Source organism: Triturus cristatus, chromosome 4_1, assembly GCF_964204655.1.
Source record: "Triturus cristatus chromosome 4_1, aTriCri1.1, whole genome shotgun sequence".
Lineage (NCBI taxonomy): Eukaryota > Metazoa > Chordata > Amphibia > Caudata > Salamandridae > Triturus > Triturus cristatus.
The window spans coordinates 414,290,465-414,318,130 of NC_140585.1; the positions used below are offsets into that span (position 1 = coordinate 414,290,465).

The 27,666-nt window shown below is 48.4% G+C and overlaps 1 protein-coding gene across 1 annotated transcript in view; it reads right to left on the reverse strand.

Moving 5' to 3' along the window:
- ZFC3H1 (zinc finger C3H1-type containing) overlaps nucleotides 1-27,666 on the reverse strand; it is an 844,920-nt gene that overhangs the window by 180,212 nt on the left and 637,042 nt on the right. The window contains exon 27 of the mRNA XM_085652529.1: nucleotides 9,273-9,367. Within this exon, the coding sequence (XP_085508655.1) occupies nucleotides 9,273-9,367 (95 nt within the window). The remainder of the gene's footprint in view (nucleotides 1-9,272; nucleotides 9,368-27,666) is intronic.

Here is a 27,666-nt window from a genome sequence, read left to right on the forward strand (position 1 = left end):
TTGGATGGGAGGAATGGTATGCGAATAGTTTTAAAAGGTCCCTGAATTAATTGGACCATACACAATTAAGAATTCATTCTGATTCTCCAATAAGTCAATAAGCTGTTTGATAAAGACCTTGAATTATGGAGACCCCAGACTCAAACGATGGGTGGAATGTATTCCTAGGTCAACTTTCTTAAAGATTTTTTTACTAAACCAGCCAGCTGTGTTTTCTGGTCGGCTGCGACCTGAAGATAGCTTTAGGGGGCACCTAAGGGGAAATTAAGATGCCTGCAAAGAGAAGTTTGAAATAACTACTAAGCTGTGAGGCAAAGCTGCAGTCCGAGTCAGCTAGGAGTTTCTCCTGAGGCAATGCACCATTGCTCCAATAGAGAAGAGACTGCAGTTTTTTGTAAGCCTTTTACAGTTTGAAAACAGTAGAAGCAAAGTTCCTTGTGGCACCGTCATAGTATCGGGTTGTCCTGTAGTGCTTTACAAGTGTGTTCTAGAACAAACCAATTTGCAAGACCAAGATGGATTGATAGGTCAAGAGTAGATTTCTTGGTATCTAATCTACTTGATTGAGCACTGGAAATCTAAGTAGCATGGTTACCCAGTGGTTTGAATAACTCCAAGAAAAAGCTAATTAGTGGAAGGAGCCCTTAAAAATCAAGAAGACTCAAAGAAGGCCTGTGTCAAAGGAATTTACTTTCCCAAACAAGGAGGCACTTGCAAGCCCTTCTTTTTATGTTACTGTTACAATGGCATTTTAATTAACAGATAAATCGGGCTGTCCTTTTCAGCCACTTGAAAACCACACAAATGCAATACTCATTCAGACAGCCTCAAAAGTGGGGAATACCAGGTTTTTGTGAAACCCATTTCTGACGAACCAGCAAAAATAAAGAGCTGCCACTGTAGCTATGCAGCATGAAACTCCATGAGTCCAACTGATATGAATAATGTAACTTTGTTTCATAACAAACAAGCATTGGCATAGCCAATAGGTCTCGCCTTTGGGACCATATAAGTGTTTAGCCATGCAACAGTTGTTGTTGCACCAGGGATAGTGTGCTGCATAACTAAATACTTATTAGGTCCCAAAGGCGAGACCTATTTGCTATGCCAATGCTTGTATTATTTAGCGTGTCTAACCCCTTCCCCCGCTGTCACTAAACAGCCTGCTTGAGGAGAAAAAACACCCCACTATATGCACAGGTGATTTACAGGGCAAGTGGTGCATTATCTACGCATTAAAGTATTTTTACTGGTACTCTTGTTTATTATAATTAGGGCAGGTATGGGGTAAGAGAGAAAAGAGGAGGGAGCAAGAGACCAAGGGACAAAAGGCAGAGGGGCAAGGTGAAGAGCAGGAAGGAATATGCTACTTACCAGTATGCATCTGTTCTTGGCATGTAGAGCTGCAGAGCCACACACTTAGGATAGTAGATCGTCATCTGGTGTTGGGCTCGGATGCTTGCAGGTTGTTGTTGTCTTCGGAAGAAGTCTTTGGTCACGAGATAGGTGACTCCTCCCTTGGACTACAGTGCGCATGGGCATCCACTCCATCCTCAGATTGTTTTTCGCCATGATGGGAAATGATGGAGTGTATAAGAAGTAGAGAGAAAGGATGTCCATGTGTAGTGTCTAATTAAGACAATGCTGGAACATATACAGGTCCCGGGGAGGTAGGTGGGCGTGTGTGGCTCTGCAGCTCTACATGCCAAGAACAGATGCATACTGGTAAGTAGCATATTCCGTTCGAGGCATATGAGCTGCAGATCACACACTTAGGATAGACTATATAGCAGTGTCTCCCCTAGCGGTGGTCACCTGTATCGGTTGCAGCAGTTTGGAATAAGGTTTTAAGGACAGCCTGACCTACAGAAGCTTGCTGTTTTGCTTGCACGTCAACACAGTAGTGTTTAGTGAAGGTGTGTGTTGTAGACCATGTGGCTGCCTTACAAATATCTTCTAAGCGAATGTTTCCTAAGAATGCCATGGAAGCCCCTATTTTGCGTGTGGAATGCGCTCTAGGGGGAACGGATAGTGTGCGTTTAGCCTTGTGGTAGCATATTTGGATACATTCAACTATCCACCTGGCTATCCCAGATTTGGAAATGGGGTTGCCTTTATATGGTGGAGAGAAAGTAACAAACAATTGTTTGGTTTTGCGGAATGATTTGGTTCTGTCAATGTAGTAAAGCAGGGCTCTTTTAACGTCTAAGGTATGAAGAGCTCTTTCAGCTACAGAGTCCGGATTTGGAAAGAACACTGGTAGCTCAACTGATTGGTTCAGATGGAACGGTGATCTGACTTTTGGCAGGAATTTCAGATTTGTTGTAAGAACCACTTTGTTGCGGTGTAATTCTAGGAATGGTTCTTGTATGGTTAAAGCCTGGATTTCACTTACCCTTCTAAGGGATGTGATAGCAATAAGGAAAGCCACTTTCCATGTGAGGAACTGCAGTTCACATTTATGCATAGGTTCAAATGGGGGTCCCATGAGCCTTGTAAGAACAATGTTTAGATTCCACACTGGAGAGGGTGGTAATCTGGGCGGAATAATTCTCTTAAGGCCTTCCATGAAGGCTTTAATCGCAGGTACTCTAAATAGTGACAAGTGTTGTCGATTTTGTAAGTAGGCTGCTAATGCTGCTTGGTGGAGACGTATGGATGAGTACGCTAAATTACATCTTTGTAAGTGTAGTAAGTAGCAAATGATGTTCTGGATGGATGCATCCAGTGGGCGTATATCATTGTTAGTGCAGTAAATGGCAAATCTTTTCCATTTTGCAGCGTAGCAGGCTCTAGTGGTAGGTCGTCTGGCCTCTTTTATAATATTCATGCAGTCTGGTGGTAGGTTGAGATAACCGAACTCTAGGACTTCAGGAGCCAGATAGCTAGATTCAGTTGTCCTGGATCTGGGTGTCTGATTTCTCCATGGTTCAGGGTTAATAAGGAGGGGGAGAGGCGCAGTTTTTGGTGTGGAACTAGAGAGAGTTCCAGCAGTGTTGTGAACCAGGGCTGGCGTGCCCATATGGGAGCTACTAGGATCAGTTTGAGACACTGTTGCCGGAGCTTGCGTACCACGAACGGAATGAGTGGGAGAGGCGGAAAAGCGTACACAAATCTGCCTGACCAGTTCATCCATATCTCATTGCCCTTCGACTGTGGGTGGGGAAACCTGGCGGCGAAGGTTGGGCATTTTGCGTTTTCGTGTGTGGCGAACAGATCTATGTCTGGTTGGCCCCATTGTTGGAAAAAGGGGAGTAGGACTTGTGGGTGTAATTCCCATTAGTGGATCTGTTGAGTCGGACGACTTAACAGGTCGGCAATCTGATTGTGAACCCCTGGAAGGGGTTCTGCAAGTAGGTATATGTTCTGGGGAACAGCCCATCTCCAAATGTTCTGTGCGAGCTGGGACAGCTGGAGAGAATGTGTGCCTCCTTGTTTTTGTATACAATACATGGCTGTCATGTTGTCCGTACGGATGAGGACAGTTTTGTTCTGGAGATGTATTTGGAAAGATTTTAGTGCTAGGAATATTGCCAGTAGTTCCAGGTAATTGATATGAAGCACTTTCTGTTGAGTGGTCCATTTGCCCTGAGTGGTGTGTCCTAGGAGATGGGCTCCGCATCCCGTGAGTGATGCGTCCGTTGTTAGCACTATTTGTGGAAGAGGCTTGAGGAACGGCCGCCCTTTGGACAGGTTTATTGTGTTCCACCATTTTAGAGAGCGATGTGAGCGGCTGTCCACCAACACCAGATCTGTTAGTTGTCCGTGAGCCTGATTCCACTGACGTGCTAGACACTCTTGCAAGGGACGCATTTGTAGTCTTGCATAAGGCACAATGATGATGCATGACACCATCCTGCCTACGAGTTGCATGAACACTCTTGCTGGAAGAGAGTGTTTGGTTTGAAATTTTGCGATATGCTAGGGCTTTGGAGGTATTTATGGTGGCTCCCAGATATTGATGTATGTGGGAGGGTTGGAGATGAGATTTGGGATAGTTTATTGTGAATCCCAAGCTGTGTAAGAGTTGAATAGTTTGGGGAGTGTGTAGAACGCATTTGTTGAATGAGTTGGCTTTTATTAGCCAGTCGTCTAGATACGGGAAGACATGCATTTGTTGTCTTCTGAGATGCGCTGCTACAACTGCTAGACATTTGGTGAATACTCTGGGCGCAGTTGTCACCCCGAATGGAAGGACTGTAAACTGATAGTGTTGTCCGTCCACCATAAACCTTAGGTACTTCCTGTGAGCAGGATGTATGGGAATGTGGAAGTAGGCGTCCTTGAGATCTAGTGTGGCAAGGAAATCGCCTTGTTGCATTAGTGGGAGCACTTGTTGAAGAGTGATCATATGGAAATGATCTGAGTTTATATACAGATTTAGGGGTCTGAGGTCGAGTATTGGTCTTAGAGTCCCGTCCTTTTTGGGGATTAGGAAGTATAGTGAGTATACCCCTGTACCCTGATGTTGTAAGGGAACGGGTTCTATTGCGTGTTTTTGAAGCAATGAGAGAACCTCTTGTTTGAGGAGCGTAAGATGGTCTGGTGACATGGAACGCTGTTTGGGTGGTGGGAAGGGGGGGGGGGGGGTACTGGTGAGTTCCAGGCAGTAACCACTGGATAATTTGTCTTACCCACTTGTCTGATGTGATGGAGTTCCAGACAGGTAGGAACTGTTTGAGTCTTCCCCGACTGGAATGGAATGGTCTGGGGGGAGTGGAGTAAAGTCACTGTTTTGTGGCGGGGGAGGTACGAGTTGGTATTGCCTCGACCTTGTCCCTTGGTGGCGTTTCCTCTATATCCTCCTTTAAAATATCCTCTGCTGGGGGATGTTTGTTGAGAGGTTTTGAAGGTAGAGGAGGTGCCTGCTCCCATATTCTTGGAGGCTCCTCTGTAGAAGGAGCGCCGAAAGGAGCCGCGTGGTTGTGGAGACTGCACTGCTCCCATGGACTTAGCAGTCTTGGTGTCTTTTTTCATTTTTTCCGAGTGCAGTGTCTCACTGCTGGCCCAAATAACTGTTCTTGGTTAAATGGTTGGCTGAGTATGGTACTTTGTACTTCTGGCTTAAAGCCTGAAATGCGTAGCCAGGCATGGCGTCTGAGGAGTACACTTGTGTTTATTGCTCTAGAGGTGGTGTCTGCGGCGTCAAGTGCGCATTTAATGGACGCATTTGAGATTAGTTTTCCCTCTTGTATAAGGTCATTTGCCTGGGTCTTGTATTGGTCTGGCAGGTGTTGTAGCAGATTCTCCAACTGATCGTAGTGAGCCCTATCATAGCGTGCTAGTAGGGCTTGGGTGTTGGCAATACGCCAATGATTAGCAGCTTGTACTGCTACTCATTTGCCCGAGGCTTCTAATAGTTTAGATTCTTTGTCAGGGGGTGGTGTATCTCCCGTGGTTTGGGAGTTGGCGCGTTTCCTTGCGTTGGAAACGACCAAAGAATCTAGAGGGAGCTGTCCTTTGCTGTAACAAGGATCTTCTGGGGCAGGTCTATATTTTTTCTCAATTCTTGGGTTAAGCACCCTGGCACCGACGGGGTCTTTAAATACTTCTGTGGTGTGTTTTGTGACACCTTTAATCATAGGTAGAATTTGTACTGTTTTCTGAGACTGTTCAAACGTGTCTAAGAGGAAATCTTCCTCGGGTGCATCGGAATGCATGGTGACGCCATGGTAAAGTGCTGCCCTGTTTACTAGTTGTCCAAACCTCAGGTGGTCATCTGGAGGTGATGGTGTGGAGGGATATGGTGTAGGGTCAGGCATATCGGGTAGAGGGTATGCCCAATCATCCAATGGTGCGGTATCTGGATCTGTGAACGGATCATTAGTATCACCAGGATCACCCCCTCCCCCTAGGTCATCATCATCATCCTGTGGAGGTGGTGTATGTAATGGAGATGGTAGAGGTAAGGGTGGTGTAGGCAGAGGGGGTGGGGTAGAAGGTTGTATGGGAGAGGAAGGAGGAATAGGTGATGTTGCAGAGTCCTCCTTTTTTATAGGAACTGGGGCTGGTGTTGTGTCCAGTTTCCGTTTCTTGTATGGCACTGCAGCGACATGTCCAGTCTTTGGATTAATATAGATCCTTTTTTGTGTTGGATCTGGATGGAAAAGTTCTTGTTCTTCAGGAACAGATTTTGGTGCCTATATTTTCGGTTCCGATCGAGGTTTTGGTTGATCGGTCGAGTCTTTGGCTTTAGGAGGTGTATTATAGTCCTTAGCCGGTGGTTTTGGTGCCGATGAAGGTTTTGGTGCCGATGAAGGTTTTGGGTGCCGATGAAGGTTTTGGGTGCCGATGAAGGTTTTGGGTGCCGATGAAGGTTTTGGGTGCCGATGAAGGTTTTGGGTGCCGATGAAGGTTTTGGGTGCCGATGAAGGTTTTGGGTGCCGATGAAGGTTTTGGGTGCCGATGAAGGTTTTGGGTGCCGATGAAGGTTTTGGGTGCCGATGAAGGTTTTGGGTGCCGATGAAGGTTTTGGGTGCCGATGAAGGTTTTGGGTGCCGATGAAGGTTTTGGGTGCCGATGAAGGTTTTGGGTGCCGATGAAGGTTTTGGGTGCCGATGAAGGTTTTGGGTGCCGATGAAGGTTTTGGGTGCCGATGAAGGTTTTGGGTGCCGATGAAGGTTTTGGGTGCCGATGAAGGTTTTGGGTGCCGATGAAGGTTTTGGGTGCCGATGAAGGTTTTGGGTGCCGATGAAGGTTTTGGGTGCCGATGAAGGTTTTGGGTGCCGATGAAGGTTTTGGGTGCCGATGAAGGTTTTGGGTGCCGATGAAGGTTTTGGGTGCCGATGAAGGTTTCGGTGCCGATGAAGGTTTCGGTGCCGATGAAGGTTTCGGTGCCGATGAAGGTTTCGGTGCCGATGAAGGTTTCGGTGCCGATGAAGGTTTCGGTGCCGATGAAGGTTTCGGTGCCGATGAAGGTTTCGGTGCCGATGAAGGTTTCGGTGCCGATGAAGGTTTCGGTGCCGATGAAGGTTTCGGTGCCGATGAAGGTTTCGGTGCCGATGAAGGTTTCGGTGCCGATGAAGGTTTCGGTGCCGATGAAGGTTTCGGTGCCGATGAAGGTTTCGGTGCCGATGAAGGTTTCGGTGCCGATGAAGGTTTCGGTGCCGATGAAGGTTTCGGTGCCGATGAAGGTTTCGGTGCCGATGAAGGTTTCGGTGCCGAAGTTAAGTCTTTCGGCTTGGGAAGTTTCGGTGCCGGTTTATCTATGGGCCTCGATGTTTTCAGTGCCGAGGGTGTCGGATCCGATTTCGGTGCCGAGGGGTCTTTTGTCTTCGGTGCCGAAGGTACCATTACATGCGGCTTGCTCGGGCCCGAGCCACCGGAAGGCTTATGTTTCTTCGGAGCCGAGCTCGGAGGCGGGGCTTCTGAAGGGTGTTTTCGGTCTCGACTGAGGCCAGCTGGCGAAGTCTTGACCAATGCCTTTGGTTTTGGAGGGGTTGGGGCAGGGGCAGTGGTACTCATGCGTTGCCCAGGAGTAATGGGGTCGTCTGAGTCATCTGCTTCTGAGATGATTTGAAGTTCCTCGGAATCTTCTTCCGGGATATCTGGACCCTCAAAGATGTTTTCTAGTTCCGGGGCTGGTTTGTGTGCCATGATATGGCATCGAGCTCTTCGATCCCGAATGGTCTTTTTGGATCGAAATGCTGCGCAGGCTGGACAGCTGGCTTCGTCGTGTTCCGGTGATAGGCACAGGTTGCATACTTTGTGATGGTCACTGTGTGGAAATTTTGCTCCACACTGGGGGCTTTTTTTAAACGGCGTCCTTTCCATGAGCCGTAGGCCTCACGGCGTGGATAGGCCCAACCGCCCGCGTCGACGTCCGGAATCGAGCCGATGAATTCGATGTAGAGTGAAGGTGCTTCGATGTATTTGTTAGAAGTTTTTTCACTTCGAAAAGCTTGTATTTGAGATTTTCAACCGGAGTGGAAAAATTACATCTGAACCCAATGGCGGAAAAAAACAATGAGGATGGAGTGGATGCCCATGCGCACTGTAGTCCAAGGGAGGAGTCACCTATCTTGTGACCGAAGACTTCTTCCGAAGACAACAACCTGCAAGCATCCGTGCCCAACACCAGATGGCGATCCTAAGTGTGTGATCTGCAGCTCATATGCCTCGAACACAGGGGTCGGAAGCAGGAGAGGGGGGGGGGGCATAAATAAAGAGACAGCAGTTTATGAAGCAAGGGACAGTGTGGCAGGGAGCAGGAGACCCAGGAGTATGAGCATAAGAGAGTGCTAGAGGGTATACAGCAAGAGACAGGATAGAGAGCAAAAGATAGGGGTAATTTAACATGAGACAGCGGGTAGCGTGGCAATAGTCTCAAGTTTTCCCAAACGTGTTGCTCTTTGATAAGTGCGTGCAGGGACGCTTAGTTGTTATGGATAATATTTTGTGGGTTTGTCCCTCCGTATGAGCTGGTGTTGTCGGACCAATTAAAGAAAGCAGGAAGACCTGGGAAATAACAGGCGCGGCATGTAGCGTTGTGAATGACCCAGTGTCAGGCAGTTGGGGGTTCCTGAGGGAGTGGGAGGGTCATGTTCAGCAACTTAGTCCAGTGGGGGCAAGAGGCACAATGTTTGTTACCGCTGCAAAGAGGGAAGGACGTTCGGGGCTCTGTATGTTTAACAGTAACACGCTATGTTGTAAAATATGCATTCTTACTGAAGCGCGGACCAAGAGTTGACAAGAAGCACGTGCTTGGTATAGGGCGAAGATAGACTGACTCCACTCTTGGACTAGATATGGTTTCTACAAGAAACAAGCACGAAAGTGAAAGCTCATAGAGGCACGCAAGGCTTAATGAGCCTTGACAGAAACCCACATGGTGGCTGCACGCGTGCACGCTCGCATCAACGCAAGTGCTAGGCCATCAAAAGGCTGTGGCAGCACTTTGAAAACCAACACACTAAATTTCTTGCAGAGCAGCGCATGCGCTGCCTCAGCGAGACACAAGAAAAGCTTCCCAGACAATTCAAATGATACATACTTTCCTAATGGACACTATTGTTAGACAATTTGTTCCTCCTGCATGACACCAACTTTTGCTGGGATTAGAAAATGATCGCGTAAAACAAAAGTCCAACCTAGATGAAAAGCACAGTTAATAGATAACTTTAGGCCAAAATATTATCACCCCGCTTCTCAGGGTTCATCTACTAGTAGTCACTAAGAACGACAAGATACCAAAATATAATTTCTGTCTCTTGATGAAAGTGTATGTGTGTCTAACAGTTCGTGCATTCAGGAAATACATTTGAAATACCTACCACATAAGTACTTTAAGGCCACGTTCTGGATCAATACGTTCAAAAAATGATGAAACAAATTCTTGCATCAATAACTCGATTTTGTCCTTGTTTTCCTGTCAAGAAAAAGTACAAATCTCTACTAAATTACAGTGTTCACACGTCGTCTTAAAGTCATGTATGCAAACCAGCATTATTATCTAAAAGTGTACACATGCAGAAAGTATGCTGTAACAAGATTTTAGAAAAGCTAATAAAGAATTAGCATCTTGGTATTTATTCCTTTTGAAAAAAACAAAATGTAAACCTACAGAGGTTTGTACCAAAGTACAGAATCCACATGCAGGCAAGACGTGCGGCAGTCCATCTTTCATCATGTCGCTTTGCTTTGGGGGAATCTGTCAAACCTTATATCAGATTGGTACTTACAGTGTTTTGGTTTTAGGAATTTCTGCAAGTACAATTTGACCAAAAGAACAAGACCTCTATCTTAGGTAAAACTCTGTTGGATACTCTACCATAGATTCCTCACTTTTAGAATATCCCACGGCATCAGACTGGATCATAATGATTCTAATCGCAGAATCCTCACCTTGTGATCCCTAGACGCCAGACTGGATTTGGAAACTTTACAGCAATTCCCTCATACGTCAACAGGAGGCATCAGTCAGCTTCATGCCGGATCCATTCCTTTACAGATATGAAATCAGGGCTATGCACCACCTCTGCACGTTGACATCAGTTTATTTCTGATCTCTATCCAATAGACACAGAGCTATGGAAATCACATGGTGCAGATCTTCAGATTTCGAATCTTATTCTTGGACAGTATGAGCCATTCCACAGAAGGAGAAGGAGCAAAGGTCGGGGAGGAATCTGCAGTTAGATGGGAGTCTCAACCAAAAAAGGCAGTACTGAAGGTAAGTAACTTGTTCTTCTAATGGAGACTTCTAACTGCAGATTTCTCATCTTATGTATCAATACTAATGCCATACACTTTCTCTGGTGGTGGGTCTGTCGAATGGCTCAGACCTGGAAATTCTGCAAGACTGATCGGGCAAAGTGCCCTTCCCACCAAGCATCGCTATTCAAGCAGTAACACTCTGAATGTGTGGGTCACCCACACAGCCTGGCAAATACACATATCTGGCACCTTGCGCACCAATGCACTGGTAGCCTTCTCTCTGATGGAGTGAGAGAGCAAGCCTTCTGAATGATGATTCTTATCCAACCTATAGCATGTTTTGAATTATAACAGTCCACCTAGAAATGATCCCCCATTGGACTGATTTGCCTTTAACACCAGGGAAGTTGGTGACCCGGTTAATCCTGGGTTCAGTCTACATAGAAGTTAAGGGCCCTCTTAGGGATCAAGGTGATGGAGCCGTTCTTCCTCCTTTGAGAGATGAGCCAGTGCATAGAAAGCTGGCAAGGTGATGGACTGCCCTACATTGAAGAGCAAGGTTAACTTGGACAGGAATGCCACTGTTGTCAGAAGGACTAATTTGTCCGGGAAGAAAGATGTATATGGTGAAACTATTGATAAAGCTTTGAGTTCACTCAAACGCCTGGCCGATGTTATGAGAAATACAGTCTTGATAGGACACAAACAGAACAACCATGTGTAGGTTTGAGAAGTGCACATCAGTTACGTAGTACCAAATTAAGCTCTCAAACCAGCATCATAAACTGTGTTGTCAGGAACGCACAAGATACTTACTTGTGTAACAATATATCTGTAAGAGACATTAGTTAGTGATAGATTCCTTACCTTAAAATATCCCCAGCCGTCAGACTGGTCCTGGCAAGTTTGTCAGCAGTACCCCTGCACATCGGTAGGCGTCGTCGTAATGGCTCCTTGTACGTTGTTGGCGTCTTAGTCGCCGAGATGACGTCGCTATAGCTACTTAGATGTGCCCACGCGCACTGACATCAGTTCTGTACACGACTTTCCGCGCCAGGAACGCAGAGCCATGCAAGATACTGACCACTGGTGCATTGAAACCAGGGCCCTGAAAGGGATGACCTTAACCCTAGAAATGAGTTCGCAGAACGGGAAGGATGGGTTGGGCGGTAAGGAATCTATCACTAACTAATGTCTCTTACAGATATATATCGTTACACAAGTAACTTGTGCATCTGAAAGACACGTTAGTGAATGATTAGTTACCTTAGAATAGATACCCCAGCAATACCAACCTCTATGGTGGATCTGCAAACCAAGATCACACCAGAAAGTCACAGAGAACAGAACGGCCAAAGCCGCCATCTCTCCGGACCTGTCAAGGCAATAATGCTTAGTAAAAGTGTGCAGCGAGGCCCACGTGTCTACCTGACAGATGTCTTGCAGGGAGACACCACGTCCCAATGCAGTAGTAGCTGCTGTCGCCCCGGTAGAATGGGTACGCAACCCCACTGGGGGTTCCTTTTTAGCCAGAGAATAACAGGCTTTGATACACAAGACGACCCAGCTGTAAATAGTCCTCCTGTGTACAGGCCGGCCTTTCTTGGCGCCTACGTAGCCAAAGAGCTGCTCATCCACCCGGAACGGTTGTGTGCGATTCAAATAAACGTTTTGGGTCCAGAAGATGGAGCCTCTCTTCCTCTCTGGAAGGGTGCGGAGGCAGAAAGAAAGTGGGCAAGGTGATAGTTTGCCCAATGTGGAAGGCAGTGACAATCTTTGGCAAGAAGGAAGGACGAGTGCAAAGTACAACCTTGTCCGGATGAAACAACAGAAAAGGAGGCTTACAGAAAAGAGCCTGGAGCTCACTCACGCGCCTAGCGGAGGTGTTGGCAACCAGGAAAGCAGTCTTCAAAATTAATAAACGAAGAGGACATTTGTGAAGCCGCTCAAAAGGAGCGCACATCAGAAAAGTAAGAACCAGATTTAAGTCCCACTGCAGCATCACAAACAGAATAGGGGGGAAAATGCTTTTGAGAAATCTATTAACAGGGGACTTGAAAAGAGGGCTGATCAGGAAGCCTGAGAAAAGCTGAAATTGCAGAAAGGTAGCCCTTAATAGTGCAGAGCAGAGCCCTGCTGGGGCAGAGAAAGAAGGAACAAAAGGACCTCTGAAAGAGGGCCAGAAAGGGGATCCACAGCCTTTGCTGTGCACCATGCCACAAATTTGTTCCACCTGCAGGCGTACACTGATTTAGTGGAGGGACGCCTGGCTGCCAGAATGACATCACAGACTTCAGGAGGCAAGTCAAACGGAATCAACTGTCACCGCTTAATCTCCACGCATGTAGGTGGAGGCTGGACAGGTTCGGGTGGAGGACCGTCCCCTGTTGCTGCGACAAGATCCTACCGAAGAGGCAGTCGGATCGGGGAATCCATGCTCATACAGAGTAGCTTGGGATACCAAACTCTTCGAGCCCAATCGGGGGCCACAAGAATGACTGGGGCCCAGTCGCGCCTGATCTTCAGCACTCCCGGTAGAAGTGGTATATGTGGAAAGGCGTATAATAGACCGCAGCTCCACTCGTGAAGAAAAGCGTCGCAGAGCGAGTACCGCCTTGGAAACTCCCAATGCGCAGAAGTGATGACACTGCGCGTTCTCTTCAGTGGCGTATAGATCTAACCAAGGCTCTCCCCATTGTTGAAAGGGACCTTGCGCCACCTCTGAGTGAAGACGCCATTCGTGATCCATCAGGCACCGGCGGCTGAGTTAGTCCGCCCTGGCGTGCACAGGACCTGCCAGGTGTTGGACCGTCAACGAAATGCCTTGACGTTCCAGCAATGTCCAGAGGCGCAGAGCCTCCTGACATAGGGTCCACGATCCCACCCCTCCTTGTTTGTTGCAAAACCACATGGCGGAGGTGTTGTCTGTGAACATCTGCACTCCCTCCCCTTGACAGAGGGAAGGAATGCTTTCAGTGCAAGAAGGATCCCCCGAAGCACCAGAAGGTTGATATGGAGCCAGGACTCCGCCAAAGGCCTCTGATCTCCGTGTCACCCATGTGGCCACCCCATCCCAGGAGGGACGCATCCGTCACCACTGGGTGCTCTGGCTGGGGAAGGGAGAGGGATCTGCCGCTGACCAAATGGTGATTCTTGAGCCACCACTGCAATTGTTGTGCAGTGCCCTCCGAGATCTGGACATAGTCGGACAGGTTCCCCGGATGCTGCGCCCACTGGAACTTCAGGTCCCACTGTAGAGCCCGCATATGCCATCTGGCATGGTTGGTTAGCAGGATGCAGGGAAGCCATGAGGCCCAGCAGTCTCAAGGTCGCCCTGACCGAAACCCAGGACAAGGGCTGAAAGATCGGAATCAGAGCCCGAATGTCCCGGACTCTGTTAGGGAGGAGAAACCCGAAACTGCGCCGTGTCCAGAACCGCTCCGATGAAGAGGAACTTCTAAGAGGGAATCCGGTGCGACTTCGGCACGTTGATGGAGAACCCCAGCAAATGCAGGAGGTCGGCTGTAGCCTGGAGGTGGGAGAGGACTGTTTGGAGCGAGCCAGCCTTCAACAACCAATCGTCGAGATAAGGGAAGACTGAAACCCCTGATTTGGGCAGATGAGCTGCGACCAACACCATCACTTTCGTTAACACCGAGGGGTGCTGGTGAGGCCAAAGGGGAGCACGGTGAACTGAAAATGCTCCTGCCCTACCGTGAATCGCAGGTAATGCCGATGGGCCGGCAGGACGGGGATATGAAAATACAAGTCCTGCAGGTCCAACGCTACCATCCAGTCATGCAGGTCGAGGGCAGACAAGACCTGAGCAAGAGTGAGCATCTTGAACTTCTCCATCCGGAGGAAGCCAATGACGTTCCGAAGGTCTAAGATGGGATGCAGACCTTTGTCCTTTTCTCGAAGGGGAGGGAGTAACCCCTTCAGACAATTTGCAGAACCAACCTGTCCGATGTGATGGTGAGCCAGTGGTGGAGGCAATGGCAAATCCTGCCACCCACTAGCGTCTGGTGGGCCTGAAACACAGGACTAGGAAGGTTTGGAGGCAGGGGCAGCAGGGGGGGGGGGGGTGGGGGGGGGAATGGACTGACCTGCACGCTGGCCCCGTGACCCGCCTCTGTGGGTCCCACATCTGCACTGACACTGTTGCTGCGCAGGCCTGTGGCTCTGAAATAAACATGCTTGGGCGCTCCTTCCTTGACCAAAAACGGAGCGATAAGCAGAAGGAGTGGTGTGGCCAAAAGGCCTAAAGACTTAGCTGTAGCCCACGAGTCCTTAAAATACTCCAACGCGCAATCCGCCTTATAGCCAAACAGGCGAGTGCCATCAAAGGGCATGTCCATCAATGTGTTCTGGGCATCCCCAGAAAAGCCAGTAGTTCTCAGCAAGGCCTGGCGGCGTAGTGCCACTGTCGTAATAATTGCCCTGCCCAGCGAGTCAGCAGTGTCAAGACCACAACGGATCGTGAACTTGGCTGCGTCTCTCCCCTCAGCAATAGCTTGGGAAACTACTGTCCGAGCCTTCCATCGGACAGCGAGGCAGCACTTGCCCAACCGTATCCCACACAGAATGGGAATAATGGCCCAAGAGACATGCTGTGTTCACAGACCGCTGTCCTGAACTGGCAGAAGAAAAAATCATCTTCCCAAACTGCTCCAGTTTCTTGGATTCCCTGTCCGGTGGTGCGGAAGGGCGATGGCGTCGGTCCACGTTCTTATCCACAGGAGCCCCTGTGTTGGGCCTGGACCCGGTCCCCAAAAGAACATCCGAGAGTGCATCATTAAAGGACAGCAGCGGCTCCTTAGAAGACGACGCCAGCCGAAGCACCTCTGTCAGGAGATTAGTCCTGACGGCCACAGTGGGAAGCTAGAGGTGGAGAGCTTCGGCCGCCTTACGCAACACCAGAGAGTAGGAACCACCCTCCTCCGTAGCCACGGTAGAAGGAGACAATGTAACAGGTTCAGGAGTATAATCCCAGACACCTGCATCCCCCAGATCCTCATCCCAGTCCGGGTCTAACCCACATTGTGCTGCAAGAGGGTTCCAAGACCCCTCCCAGTCCTCCCCGTCCTTCACAGCCTGCCGAACAGGTGGAACATAAGGAGGTGGGTGAAAAAAGTTAAAGACATTCCCAAACGGCGTTGGAATCGGCGTCGGTCGACACCCTTCCAGCACCGTCTCCATGTCGGGGAGGAGGCCAGGTACAGCGTCGGCCAGCGCCGCGGCCTATACCGGTAGCAGCGCCGTCCATGTCGGTGGAGGTCGTACTGGGCGAACCAACATTGACGGGGATCCACCCGTGGATCCATGGGGGTCTCTCGGCGTGGAGACCGAAGTCATCAATGACATCGGGCCGGAGCCGGCGACGTCGAAGAACGAGGACCCCCAGTCAGGCCCACGGGGCTCAAAGGCGCACCGGCAGTGCCGGACCGTCCAAAGACACGTGCCATGGCTGACAGGAACTCCTGCAGCTGGGCCGGAGTCGCCGATGGACCCGGAAAGGACGGGTAGGCCATCGGCAAATGTGGAGGCTCCGCCGGAGTGGCAGGGGCAGCGCCACCTGCCCCATGAGCCGCGTCATGCGGCCAGCTAGGGGAAGGCGAAGTGAGACGGCGCTTCTTCGACTTCTTGTGCTTCGCCTTACCTGACTCCTACTGCAAAGACTTCGAATGGTGGTGATGGCTTCGCGGACGGTCCCTCGACCCCCCACGGGACCACGACCTGGAACGGCGCGGAGCAGACTCCCGGGCCTCTAGCCACTTTCGGGACCGTTCCCGCAAAGTTTTGAGCCATGGCCCGGCAGTGGGAGCACGACTCGGAGTCGTGGTCACGCCCCAGGCAGTAGAGACACTCACAGTGCGGATCCGTCACCGACATCGTGTGGGGAAAGTCAACGCAAGACCTAAAACCGGGCATCCCTATACACCTGGAGTGTAAGTTTTAAAAAAACAGACAAAAGTACCCAAAAACTCAGTCAAAAATTGATTGGGGGTACCGCTCTCTCCGGATCTGCGCTTGCTGGCGCAGAAAAAAGAAAAAACTGACGTCAGCGCGCGTGGGCGCCTCCAAGTAGCTCCAGCGACGTCATCTCAGCGACTCGCCAATGACTTCTGCGGAGCCGTTTGACGACGCCTACCGACGCGCAGGGGTACTGCTGACGAAAACTTTCCGGATACAGTCTAACGCCTGGGGATATTCTAAGGTAAGGAATCTATCACTGACGTGTCTCTTTCAGATACATGGATAAGACCTTTCAAAAAACGCATCACAGCAGGAGACTTAACAAGCATTGGCATAGCCAATAGGTCTCGCTTTTGGGACCTTATAAGTATTTAGTTATGCAGCACAATATCCTTGGTGCAACAACATCAACTGTTGCATGGCTAAACACTTGTAAGGTCCCAAAAGCGAGACCTATTGGCTATGCCAATGCTGGTTTACATTACACTCAAATGGAACCTGGGATTCCTACATGGAGACCGCTCTGAATTTGCAAAACGTGCAAACAAAATTCTAACTCCCATCACCCTTCTTGTTGGTTGTTTTAAAGGACATTGCGGTGGCAGATGTGAAATCCTAAATAAACCATTAGTCACTTTGGAACATTACAGATTCAAGATGTTTGGCCACGGATGACAAAAGGATAAAAGAGTAAGAAGGCAGTGAAAGAATCTGATGAAAGAAAAGAAGGGAATCCACTCCAAGGCATGAATCAGAGAAATGAATGGAAAGACAGTAAACAATGTGTTTCCGTATCAGTACGTACACGATGAGGCATTTAAGACACAACATTAACAAAATGTGATGGCATGATTGGCACTGGAGTTGTTCATTAAGGCTAGCTACAGCACCTAGCTTCATCCCTGGACCTGAGCCTGGATGCTGATTGTCTAGGTGTTCCTAGAGGAATTTCATGAATGAAGATCAGCAGGGTTTATGATCTTTCACTCAAATACCAAGTCCAAACCACCCCAAAAATAAGCGCCATTAGGTGCTTCTGCCTTCATACAGCTTGGCACAAGCCGCTGAAGGTACAATTGTAAGATGGACGGGGGAAGGTGTGCAGAGTTACCACACTCTACATTTGGGTCACACTTTAGAAAAAGGTCGCAATGCACTTAAACTTTATTTCAAATTATCATACCATTACTATTTAACCCAACAGTGATTGGAGTGACGTGTAACATGTGGAAGTTTCCAGGGCTCGACCGGGCACCAAAAGTAGTCAAAAAACATTTCCATAGTTAGACTAAAGCATCAGTTTCCAGCAAGCACAGCAATAAAATTCAACCCTCAAAAAAAGAAAAAAGGGGAGCAAGAGCGAACACATAATAGAGAGTGTGTGAGATGAGATCATTAAATAACACTAAAAATACATATTTATTTTCTTTTAAAAAGTGAGATTTAGTGAAAAGGTAAGGAAAAAATTGGCAATTTCAAAGGCAGTGGGAAACAGTATCACGCAAGTCCATGGGCTTACAGTAGAAATAAATTGCCTTACACATACAGAGCTAATTGTTCAAGAATTGAACATGTGCATGCTAAGTGTAAATAGTTAAGAAAGGCCCATGCATAAAGACTGTCTGCTTCATGGATATGCGGTTTTTAAAAAGTATTTCTGCACTAATTCCCCTGTTGTCTCTCTCATGAGACGCAGGCGCTTGAAGTATTTTCTGGAAGGTTCTGAGAGGAAGGCTACCGCATCTCTCAGCAGATTAGCGCCGCATCTCGTTTCTCCGACAGATAAAGAATCGCGCAGTTAATTGTCCAGGGATAAAATCTGAAATCACAGGCATGTGGTTAGGAGGGTGACACGCATGTGCCACTTGTTTCAAATTAGGCAGTGAAAGAAACCACTTACAAGGCCCGTAAAACCAGCTATACAATTGTAGTGGCAGGGAAACCCAGCCGTGCAAGTGTTACACTACATCAGAGCAAGTGTGCATCGCGGGAAAACATCGGACTGTGTGAAGCAGACAGGCAGCATCTACGGAACGGCGATGAAAACAAGCATTGGCTGCGTGGCCTTAAAAGTAACAACCGCGTGGCAGTGAAAGTGATCGCGATGAAAGCAAAAGTGATCGCGAGGACGCGCTCTGTGGTAAGCACACGAGTGGTGTGATCGCGCTGGAAGGGAAGGAGATGCCAGCTGTGCACGCGCGCGTAACCGCAAGCTTGAGGCCAGCGAGGACTGGTAGCACTTTGAAAACCCCAATACTAAATGTCTCGCAACGCATGCGCTGGCTCAGGCGAGACCTAAAAAGGGATGATGTGAGAAAGTGCCCTATTTCTGCATGGTTGCCCCCACATTTTGCTGAATTGCTGATGTACTTTGAGTGTGCCCGGGGCTCCTGCTAATCAGGTACCCAGGGCCTATGTTCCTTCCCTAAAACTGCATTGAAGCCTAAACCCAATTGGCATCTGTCCACATGTCAGCCCCTGGTAAATGGTACCACAGGTACCCACGGCCCTGAGACCAGGGAAGGCCTCTAAGGGCTGCAGCACTTATTATTCCACCCTTAGAGGACCTGTACCCTGACACACACAGCCTTGGCAGGCTGCGTGTCTTGGTGCAGAAAAAAGTGAAGATTCGACATGGCACACAACCCTGTGTGTTTAGCACAAAAAGAGCCGTTCCCAGTCTAGTGACCTAAGTGCTACAGTGTTATTTTGAGAGTGCAGGCATCTCACAAAAAGTGAAAGACTGGTCTCACACACCACATGGTGTCATGCTTCATCATTGACCAGTCCTCGCCCTCTAAAAACTTGGTTTGATAGAGGGCGGGCATACACCATTCGCCAGCAGGGAAAGATGGAGCGTAGTAATAACAGTGAAGATGCCCATGTGTGTTGTATTTAAATAAGATAAACTGGAACAGATAAAGGTAGCCGGGGAGGCGGGTGGGCGTGTGTAGATCTGCAGCTCTACATGCCAAGAACAGAAGCATACTGGTAAGTAGCATATTCCATTCGAGGCATATGAGCTGCAGATTACACACTTGTGCATAGATTATATAGCAGTACGCATCCTCAGCGGCGACCACCCGTATCTGTTGCAGTGGTTTGAAATAATGTTTTGAGTACAGCCTGGCCCACACTAGCCTGTTGCTTAGTTTTCACATCTACACAATAGTGTTTGGTGAAAGTGTGCGGTGTTGACCATGTAGCTGCTGCAGATATCATCCAATGGGATGTTCCCTAAAAATGCCATTGAAGCCCCTATCTTACGTGTAGAGTGGGCTTTAGGGGGAACGGATAGCGTCCGTTTTGCTTTGTGGTAGCAAATCTGAACGCATTTGACAATCCACATAGCTGTCCCCGACTTGGAGATGGGGTTGCCTTTGTGTGGTGGTGAGAAAGACAAACAGTTGTTTGGTCTTACGGAAGGGTTGTGTTCTCTCTATGTAGTAGAGTAAGGCTCGTTTGACATCTAATGTGTGAAGAGCTCTTTCTGCAACGGTGTGTGGTTGCGAGAAGAATACTGGTAGTTCTACAGATTGGTTTAGGTGAAAGGGAGAAATGACTTTAGGGAGGAATTTTGGTTTGGTACGGAGAACAACCTTGTTAAGGTGCATTTGGAGAAAAGGTTCTTGAATGGTAAGTGCTTGTATCTCACTGACCCTTCTGAGGGAAGTGATGGCTACAAGAAAAGCGGTTTTCCATGTTAGGAATTGAAGTTCACATTTGTGTAGTGGTTCGAAGGGAGGCCCCATTAGTCTGGTAAGAACAATATTTAGGTTCCACACAGGTGAGGGGGGCACTCTGGGGGGAATTATTCTTTTAAGGCCTTCCATGAAGGCTTTAATGGCAGGTACTCTGAAGAGTGATAGATGTTGCCTGTTTTGTAGATAAGCTGTTATGGTTGCAAAGTGCAGTCTAATGGACGTATAGGCTAGATTGTATCTTTGTAGGTGCAGTAAATAGCCTATGATGTGTTGAATGGACACATCTAGGGGATTGATGGTATTGTTGTGACAATAGACAACAAAAGGTTTCCACTTTGCGGCGTAGCACGCTCTAGTGGTGGGTCGCCTATCTTCTTTGATGACGTTCATGCAGTCAGGGGGAAGATTTAGGTAACCGAATTCTAGGATTTCAGGAGCCAGATCACAAGGTTGAGCTGAGCTGGGTCCGGTTGCCTGATCTCTCCATGGTTCTGGGTTAAGAGGTGTGGAGAGAGGTGTAACTTTTGGTGCGGTACTACAGAGAGTTCCAGCAGTGTGGTGTACCACGGTTGTCTGGCCCAAGTTGGAGCTACTAGGATTAGTGTGAGGGAGTGTTGTTGAAGTTTGCGCACCACTAATGGAATGAGTGGGTGAGGCGGAAAAGCGTATGCAAATCTGCCTGACCAGTTCATCCATATGGCATTGCCTTTGGACAATGGGTGTGGATATCTGGCGGCGAAGCTTGGGCACTTGGCGTTTTCGTGGGTGGCGAAGAGGTCTATCTGTGGATGCCCTCACATTTGAAAGTACGGGTGAAGAACTTGTGGCTGGAGTTCCCACTCGTGGAGGAGTTGTGTGTGTCTGCTGAGCAGATCTGCCAGAGTGTTCTGGACTCCTGGGACATGTTGGGCTAGAAGAATGATTTTCTGTGGTATGGCCCATCTCCATATGCTCTGTGCTAGCTGAGAGAGCTGTGGAGAGTGTGTGCCGCCTTGTTTTTGTATATAGTACATGGCTGTCATGTCTGTGCGGATTAGGACTGCCTTGCCTGAAATCTGTGTTTGAAAAGATTTTAGGGCTAAAAAGATGGCCAGTAACTCCAGATGGTTGATGTGGAGTAACTTTTGTTGAGGTGTCCACCTGCCGTGCATGGTGTTATGTAGTAGGTGTGCTCCCCAGCCGGAGAGCGATGCGTCCGTTGTCAGTACTATCTGAGGAACCGGGTCCAGGAACGGTCGACCTTTGGAAAGGTTTTTGGTGGTCCACCACTGCAGAGAGCGATGGGTACGACCGCCTACCAACACCAGATCTGTTAAATGACCCTGGGCCTGGTTCAATTGGCGCGCTAAGCACTCTTGGAGAAGACGCATCTGGAGTCTTGCGTGAGGTACTATGAATATGCAAGAGGCCATCATCCCGATTAGTTGCATAAACACTCTAGCTGGAAGGGAGTGTTGTGCCGTAACTTTTGCGCATAGAGCCTGAATGCTTGTAATCCTGGCCGGACTGGGGTAGGCTAGCGCTCTTGAGGTGTCTAGGGTGGAACCGAGGTATTGTTTTACGTGGGACGGTTGCAGATGGGACTTTGTGTGGTTTACTGTGAAGTCCAGTTCGAGACGTAGCTGAATAGTGGCGTGCGTGTGTTGTACACACTGGTTGTATGAGCTGGCTTTGATCAGCCAGTCGTCTAGGTATGGGAAGACATGGATGTGTAGTCTCCGCAGGTGTGCAGCCACTACTGCTAAGCACTTGGTGAATACTCGTGGTGCTGTTGTGACTCCAAATGGGAGTACTTTGAATTGGTAGTGTTGGCCGTCCACTACAAATATGAGGAACTTCCTGTGAGCGTTGTGCACAGGAATGTGGAAATAAGCGTCTTTTAGGTCTGAAGTGGTCAGGAAGTCGTTCGGGGAGAGCAGTGGAAGTACCTGCTGAAGTGTTACATACACTCAGACCATTTTCACATGGTATGTGTTTAGGGGCCGGAGGTCTAGGATGGGCCGTAGAGTCTCGTCCCTTTTTGGTATGAGAAAATATAGGGAGTAGACACCCATATTTCGTTGGTTGGTAGGAACGTGTTCTATTGCCCCTTTTTGTAGGAGGGAGATTACCTCCTGCTTTAGAAGTGTTAGATGTTCCTGTGACATTGGGCGTTGTGTGGGTGTTATGTTTGGGGGGGGGGGGGGGGGTAGATATTAGTTGTAGGCAGTAGCCTGACCTAATTATTTGTGTTACCCATTTGTCTGAGGTGATGGTAGCCCAGACAGGAAGGAAATTTTGGAGTCTGCCCCCGACCGGAGTGGGATGGTCTGGGGGGAGAGGAGGAAAGTCATTGGGTAGGTGCGGAGGCAGAGCGGGCGGTATTTGTCTTGCCTCTGCCTTTGTTATTGTTGCCCCTGTAGCCGCCTCTTTGGTAACCCCTTCTGAAGGTGGATTGGGTAAGGGCCTAATATGAAGTGGAAGCGGTATCAGAGGAGTAGCCTCTGGATGTGCTCCGAAAGGAAGAACGGCGAAAGGAACGCCTGGGAGGGTGCGATTGTAAGGCTCCCATAGATTTTACCGTGTCCGTGTCTTTTTTCATCTTTTCTAGGGCCTCATCCACTTTTGGGCCAAACAGATGTTCCTGGTCAAAGGGATGGTTCAGGATGGAAGCTTGTACTTCTGGTTTAAAACCCGAGATCCTTAACCAGGCATGGCGACGGAGGAGGACGCTAGTATTGATGGCCCTGGAGGCGGTGTCGGCTGCATCTAGGGCACAACGGATGGAGGTGTTAGTGATGGTTTTGCCCTCCTGAATTAACTTGTTTGCCCTATTTTTGTATTTGTCAGGGAGGTGTTGCATTATGGCTTCTAGTTCGTCATAATAGGCCCTGTCATATCTTGCTAGTAGCGCTTGTGTATTAGCGATACGCCATATGTTGGCAGCTTGTGATGCAGTGCGCTTGTCGGATGCGTCCAAGAGTTTTGACTCTGTCAGGTGGTGGTGCTTCGCCTGATGCCTGGGAGTTGGCCCTCTGTGCTGTGGACACTACCAGGGAATCTAGTGGTGCTGGCCCTCTGATATAGGAGGGATCTGTAGGGGGGGCTTTATATTTTTTCTCAAAGCGCGGGTTAATGACCCTGCCTCTAACTAGGGCCTTTAAAGACCTCCGGCGCATGTTTTATAACTCCTTTGAGCATGGGCAGTATGGAGGTGGCCCTATGCGTGATGTCGAAAGTATCGAGGAGGAAATCCTCCTCCACGGAGTCAGTATGGAGATCTACCCCGTGATAGTGTGCAGCCCTTTGGAGTAAGTGGTTGAACCCCAATGAGTCTTCTAGTGGGGATGGTCTCGAAGGATAGAGATCATCTTGTGGGACGTTAGGGATGTTATAGTCGTCCCATGGGTCTGGTGAGCCTGTGGGAGTGGGGTCCCCTGTAGGTAAGTCATGGGGCACGTCCCATATGTCATCATATGTGTCATCATGATCATCATCATCCGGAGGGGGTATTGGGGAATGATGAGGAGGGGGTGGAGAAGGAGAAGGTGGAGGAGGGATAGGTGGAGGGGGCGGAAGAGGTGGGGAAGGTATTCTGAAAGGTCAGGTAGCAGAGCCCTTCCTCTTTGGAGGTGGAGCTGTGGCAGGTTTTTCCAGCTGTCTCTTTTTGATGCTGAGCATCAGCTGTCCGGTTTTGGGATCCTTGGTCAATGTCTTTTGCAATGGATCCGGAGTAAAGAGTTCTTCTGAAGGTGGGTTATCCGTCGGCGCCGAAGGCATCGGGTCGTTGGTTTTCTGGCTTTAGTGCCCTGTTTGGAATTATGCGGCTTGGAAAGGGCTTTGTTTGGTCGTGCCGAGATGGGTTTCGAGATCTCGGTGCCAGTGGCCTTGTGTGCTTTTGTCAGCTCCGGGGATGGCGTCGGTATCGAGGAGTTGGAGCTGGGTTTCGGCACAGAGTGTTTTGGTATGGGGCTTGGTGCCGAAGAGGCCATTTTCTTTTACGGTGTCGGTGTGGAGGAGTGTTTGTCGGCACCGACGGTGGGCAGGCTCGAGCCCGAGCCGCCGGAAGGCTTAATCAGCTTCTTTACCGAAAGTGCGGTGTGGGAAGCAGTGTCTTTGGTTTTACCTAGGCCCGGGGGCGAATGCGTGACCGAAGCCTTTTTCGGTGAGGGTGTAGGGGTGGGCAAATTGGTACTCACAAACCTCTGTGCCGGAGTGATGTCTTCCACATCTGAATCGTCTGCTTCAGAGGCGCTGATGAGGCCCTAACCGGTGTGGTGTTCTTCTGGAGCGTTGACGCCCTCTCCGAAGAGGTCATCTGGAATAGCCATCGACGAGTGTGCCATGGTTTTTCTTGCCCTTCGGTCTCGAATAGTTTTCTTGGACCGAAAGGACTTGCACGCCGGACAGTCTCGAGCCTCGTGTTCAGGGGAGAGGCAGAGGTTCCATACTTCGTGGAGATCAGTGTGGGGGAATTTGGACCCACATCGAGGGCACTTCTTGAAGGGAGTCCTTTCCATTAGCAAGGACCAGAGCTTGGGTAGGCCCGAAGGCAGTCATCGACGACTAGAATCGAAGGTCTTGATCGATGAGAGCCACGCCGAGTGTGTAGATCGCGATCAAAACAATACCGCGAATTGGGGTGAGGATTGCACGTCGATTGAACTGGAAACCTGTTCGGAACCGGAGCGCGAAGATCACATCCGAGCCCGATGGCGGAAAAAACCAATCTGAGGATGGAGCTGAAGCACATGCGCAATACGATCCAAAGGAGGAGTCACCGATCTCGTGACTTCCAAAAACTTTCCAAGAGGAAAAACTGCAAACATCCGGGCCCCACACCAGATGGCGATCTATGCACAAGTGTGTAATCTGCAGCTCATATGCCTCGAACAGTATATTTTAATACCTATTGTTGGTTCTTAAATAAAACAGACATTTTTTATATAAACCATTGGCCTAGAGTTCAGTTATTGAGTGTGTGAGACCATTTGCTGGCTGAGTGTGTACAACACATGATTTACACTGTCCTCTGATACTGCCTTACTGCTCGACCAAGCTACCACTTTAGGGAGTAAGGTTATATCCAACTTTAGCCTCTGGGGACTGTGGTCTCTGTACACACTGTACCTATTTGGGAACAGTATATACAGAGCCACGTTCTCACAAATATGGTATACATTACACCCAGAGCTAAGTAGTTAAATGGCACTAAATGCCTGCAACACCTACAGTGGTAATGAAAACACTGCTTTTGGCTTAACATGTGCAGCCTACCTGTAGCAATATAAAAACTGCAAATCGACCGGCCAAAAGTAACCCTTTTGACAGTTCAAAACCTCCCTTTTAAATATTAACAAGTCACCCCTACATAGGCCTTGGAGCCAAGTCATGGCAGTGTTTTTCAATGTGGCAGGCCTAGCTGTCCTACGCAGAAAACCCGAGTACAACTTTAAAAGGCTAATGTAGCTCTGTTATGGGACTAGTTTGAAAAAAAACTTTAGCATTTATTAAAAATCAAAATCTACATTTATACTGAATCACATTTTCTAAAAAATATGAGAAGCAAAGCCACTTTCCACGTGAGAAACTTTAGCTCAATTTTGTGAATTGGCTCAAAATGTGGTTTCATTAATTGAGACAGGGCTATATTAAGGTGCCATTCTGGTGGACGAGGCCGAATAGGGGAAAAGTCCTGAATAATCCCTTAATGAACTGTTTGATGATGCAAGAGCAGATAAGAGGGGTCGGATGTGCATCTGTATTGGGAGAGTGCCACGAGGTGGACCCTTACTGAAGCATACGCCGGATCTGATTTTTCCAGAGATAAGGCAAGATTTGTTCTGGAGAAGAGGGTGAATGTCATTCCGAAGCCACCAGGAACAAAAACTTTTCCATTTTATTCAGTACGTTTTAGTAGTAGACTCCGCTCTTGCTGTAGATAATATGTCTCTACAGTCTTGAGGGATGACCAAATCTTTGAACTCATTAAACTCTGGTTCCAGGCATGCAATTAAAGAGACACTGGGTGCAGATGCAGGATCTTGCCATTTGTTCATCGTTAGCAAAGTGGTTGACACTGGCAGGCGATAAGGCTTGGATTGTAACAGCAGGAGTAGCTCCATGAACCAATGCTGGCATGGCCAACGTGGATTAAGGAAGATGAACTGGCACGGTTTCCGTTTCCTTTTCATTAGTACTCTGGAGATGAGGAGGCATGGGGGAAAAGCATACACAAAGCTTCCTGACCATCTTTTCGAAAACGCATTCCCCCATGACCCTCCGTGAGGTTCCCTGCTAGTGAAGAACCGGCATTTCTGGTTCCCTTGAGATGCAAATATGTCCAAGTTGGGTGTACCCCTCTTCTGGAAGATGGAATCGAGAATCAGCTGGTTGAGTTCCCACTCGTGATTTGTTTGACGTAACCTGCTCAAGGTGTCTGCCAGGTTGTTCTTTACTCCTGAGAGATGCTCTGCCTTGATGGTTATGTGATGCTGTAGTGTCCATGCCCAGATCCTTTCAGCTTCCAAAGATAGGACTGGAGATCTTGTCACTGCCTGCTGGTTTAGATAATGCATGCAGGTGGTATTGTCTGTACGGATGAGGACTGAGGATGCTCTTATCCTTGGGATAAATCGACTAGAGGGCTAGAAAAAAACGCCCTCAATTCCAGAAAATTGATATGCATTTTGGATAGAGAGAAACACCATTTGTTGTTTATTTGAAGATGTGCTCTCCATCCTTCCAAAGATGCATCTGTGGTTAGACAAACTCTGGAAGAGGAGAGAGGAATGACAGTCCCAGAGAGAGATTGACGGCGGACTGCCATCAAGAAAGTGAGTCTTTCATGATCATTGTTTATCTGAATAATATCGTCGAATGATCCAGTTACTTGAAACCATTGAATGTCCAACTGCTCCTGAAAAGGTCTCATCCTTAGATGTGCGTGAGGCACTATAAAGATGGTGGAATACATCACTACGAGATTTGAGGAGACTGATAGAAGTGAACTCTTTTGTTGAGATAGTGAGCCAGGGATAGGATGGTGTTCTTTCTGTTGATAAGAATGCCGTGTTTTGGAGGGTATCCAATGTTGCTCCTAGAAACGCAATCTGATGAGTTTGAATAGATTTTTGAAGATTGACACCCAGCCCCAGAGAGCAGAAAAGCTGTAGGCAAGAAGGAGAAGGCTCCTGAGGTCTGATGAAGAGAAGGAACTTTCACTAACGAATCGTCAAGATATGGGAAGATCCGTAGACCTTTTAAGCATAGGTATGCTGCCACGTGAGTAAAAAAATTTGGTGAAAACCAGAGGAGCTGAGGGAAAGCCAAAGGGAAACAACTAACTGATAATGTGCACCTGCCACAGAGAAACCGAGACATTTTTGATACTTGGGATGAATAGGGATATGGAAATGTGTCCTGCAAATCCAGGCTTGCCAGGAAATCCAAATGATTCAGAAGCTGTAATATCTCCTGGAGAGTTACCATGAGAAAGGATTTCTTCTGTAGGCATTTGTTGAGTTTTCTGAGGTTTAGAATGGGACGCCATTTTCCAGACTTCCTTACCAGGAAAAAACAGGAGTAGAATCCTCTTCCTCTCTCAGAGCGTGGCACACATTCTATTTCTGCCTTTTGAAGCATAATCAAAGCCTCCTTCTTTAGCAATTTATGATGGGCTGGTATTGATTTTTTGTGGCGAACGAGATGGTGGTGTTGAGGTAAACTGTAGGCTATGGCCATTCTTAATTATATCCAGGAATCATTTGTCTGTTATTTTCTGCCATTGGTCTAGGCAACGAGACAGGGGAATTTTATTTAATGACGTAAAGAAGGGAAGAGCGGCAGGGCC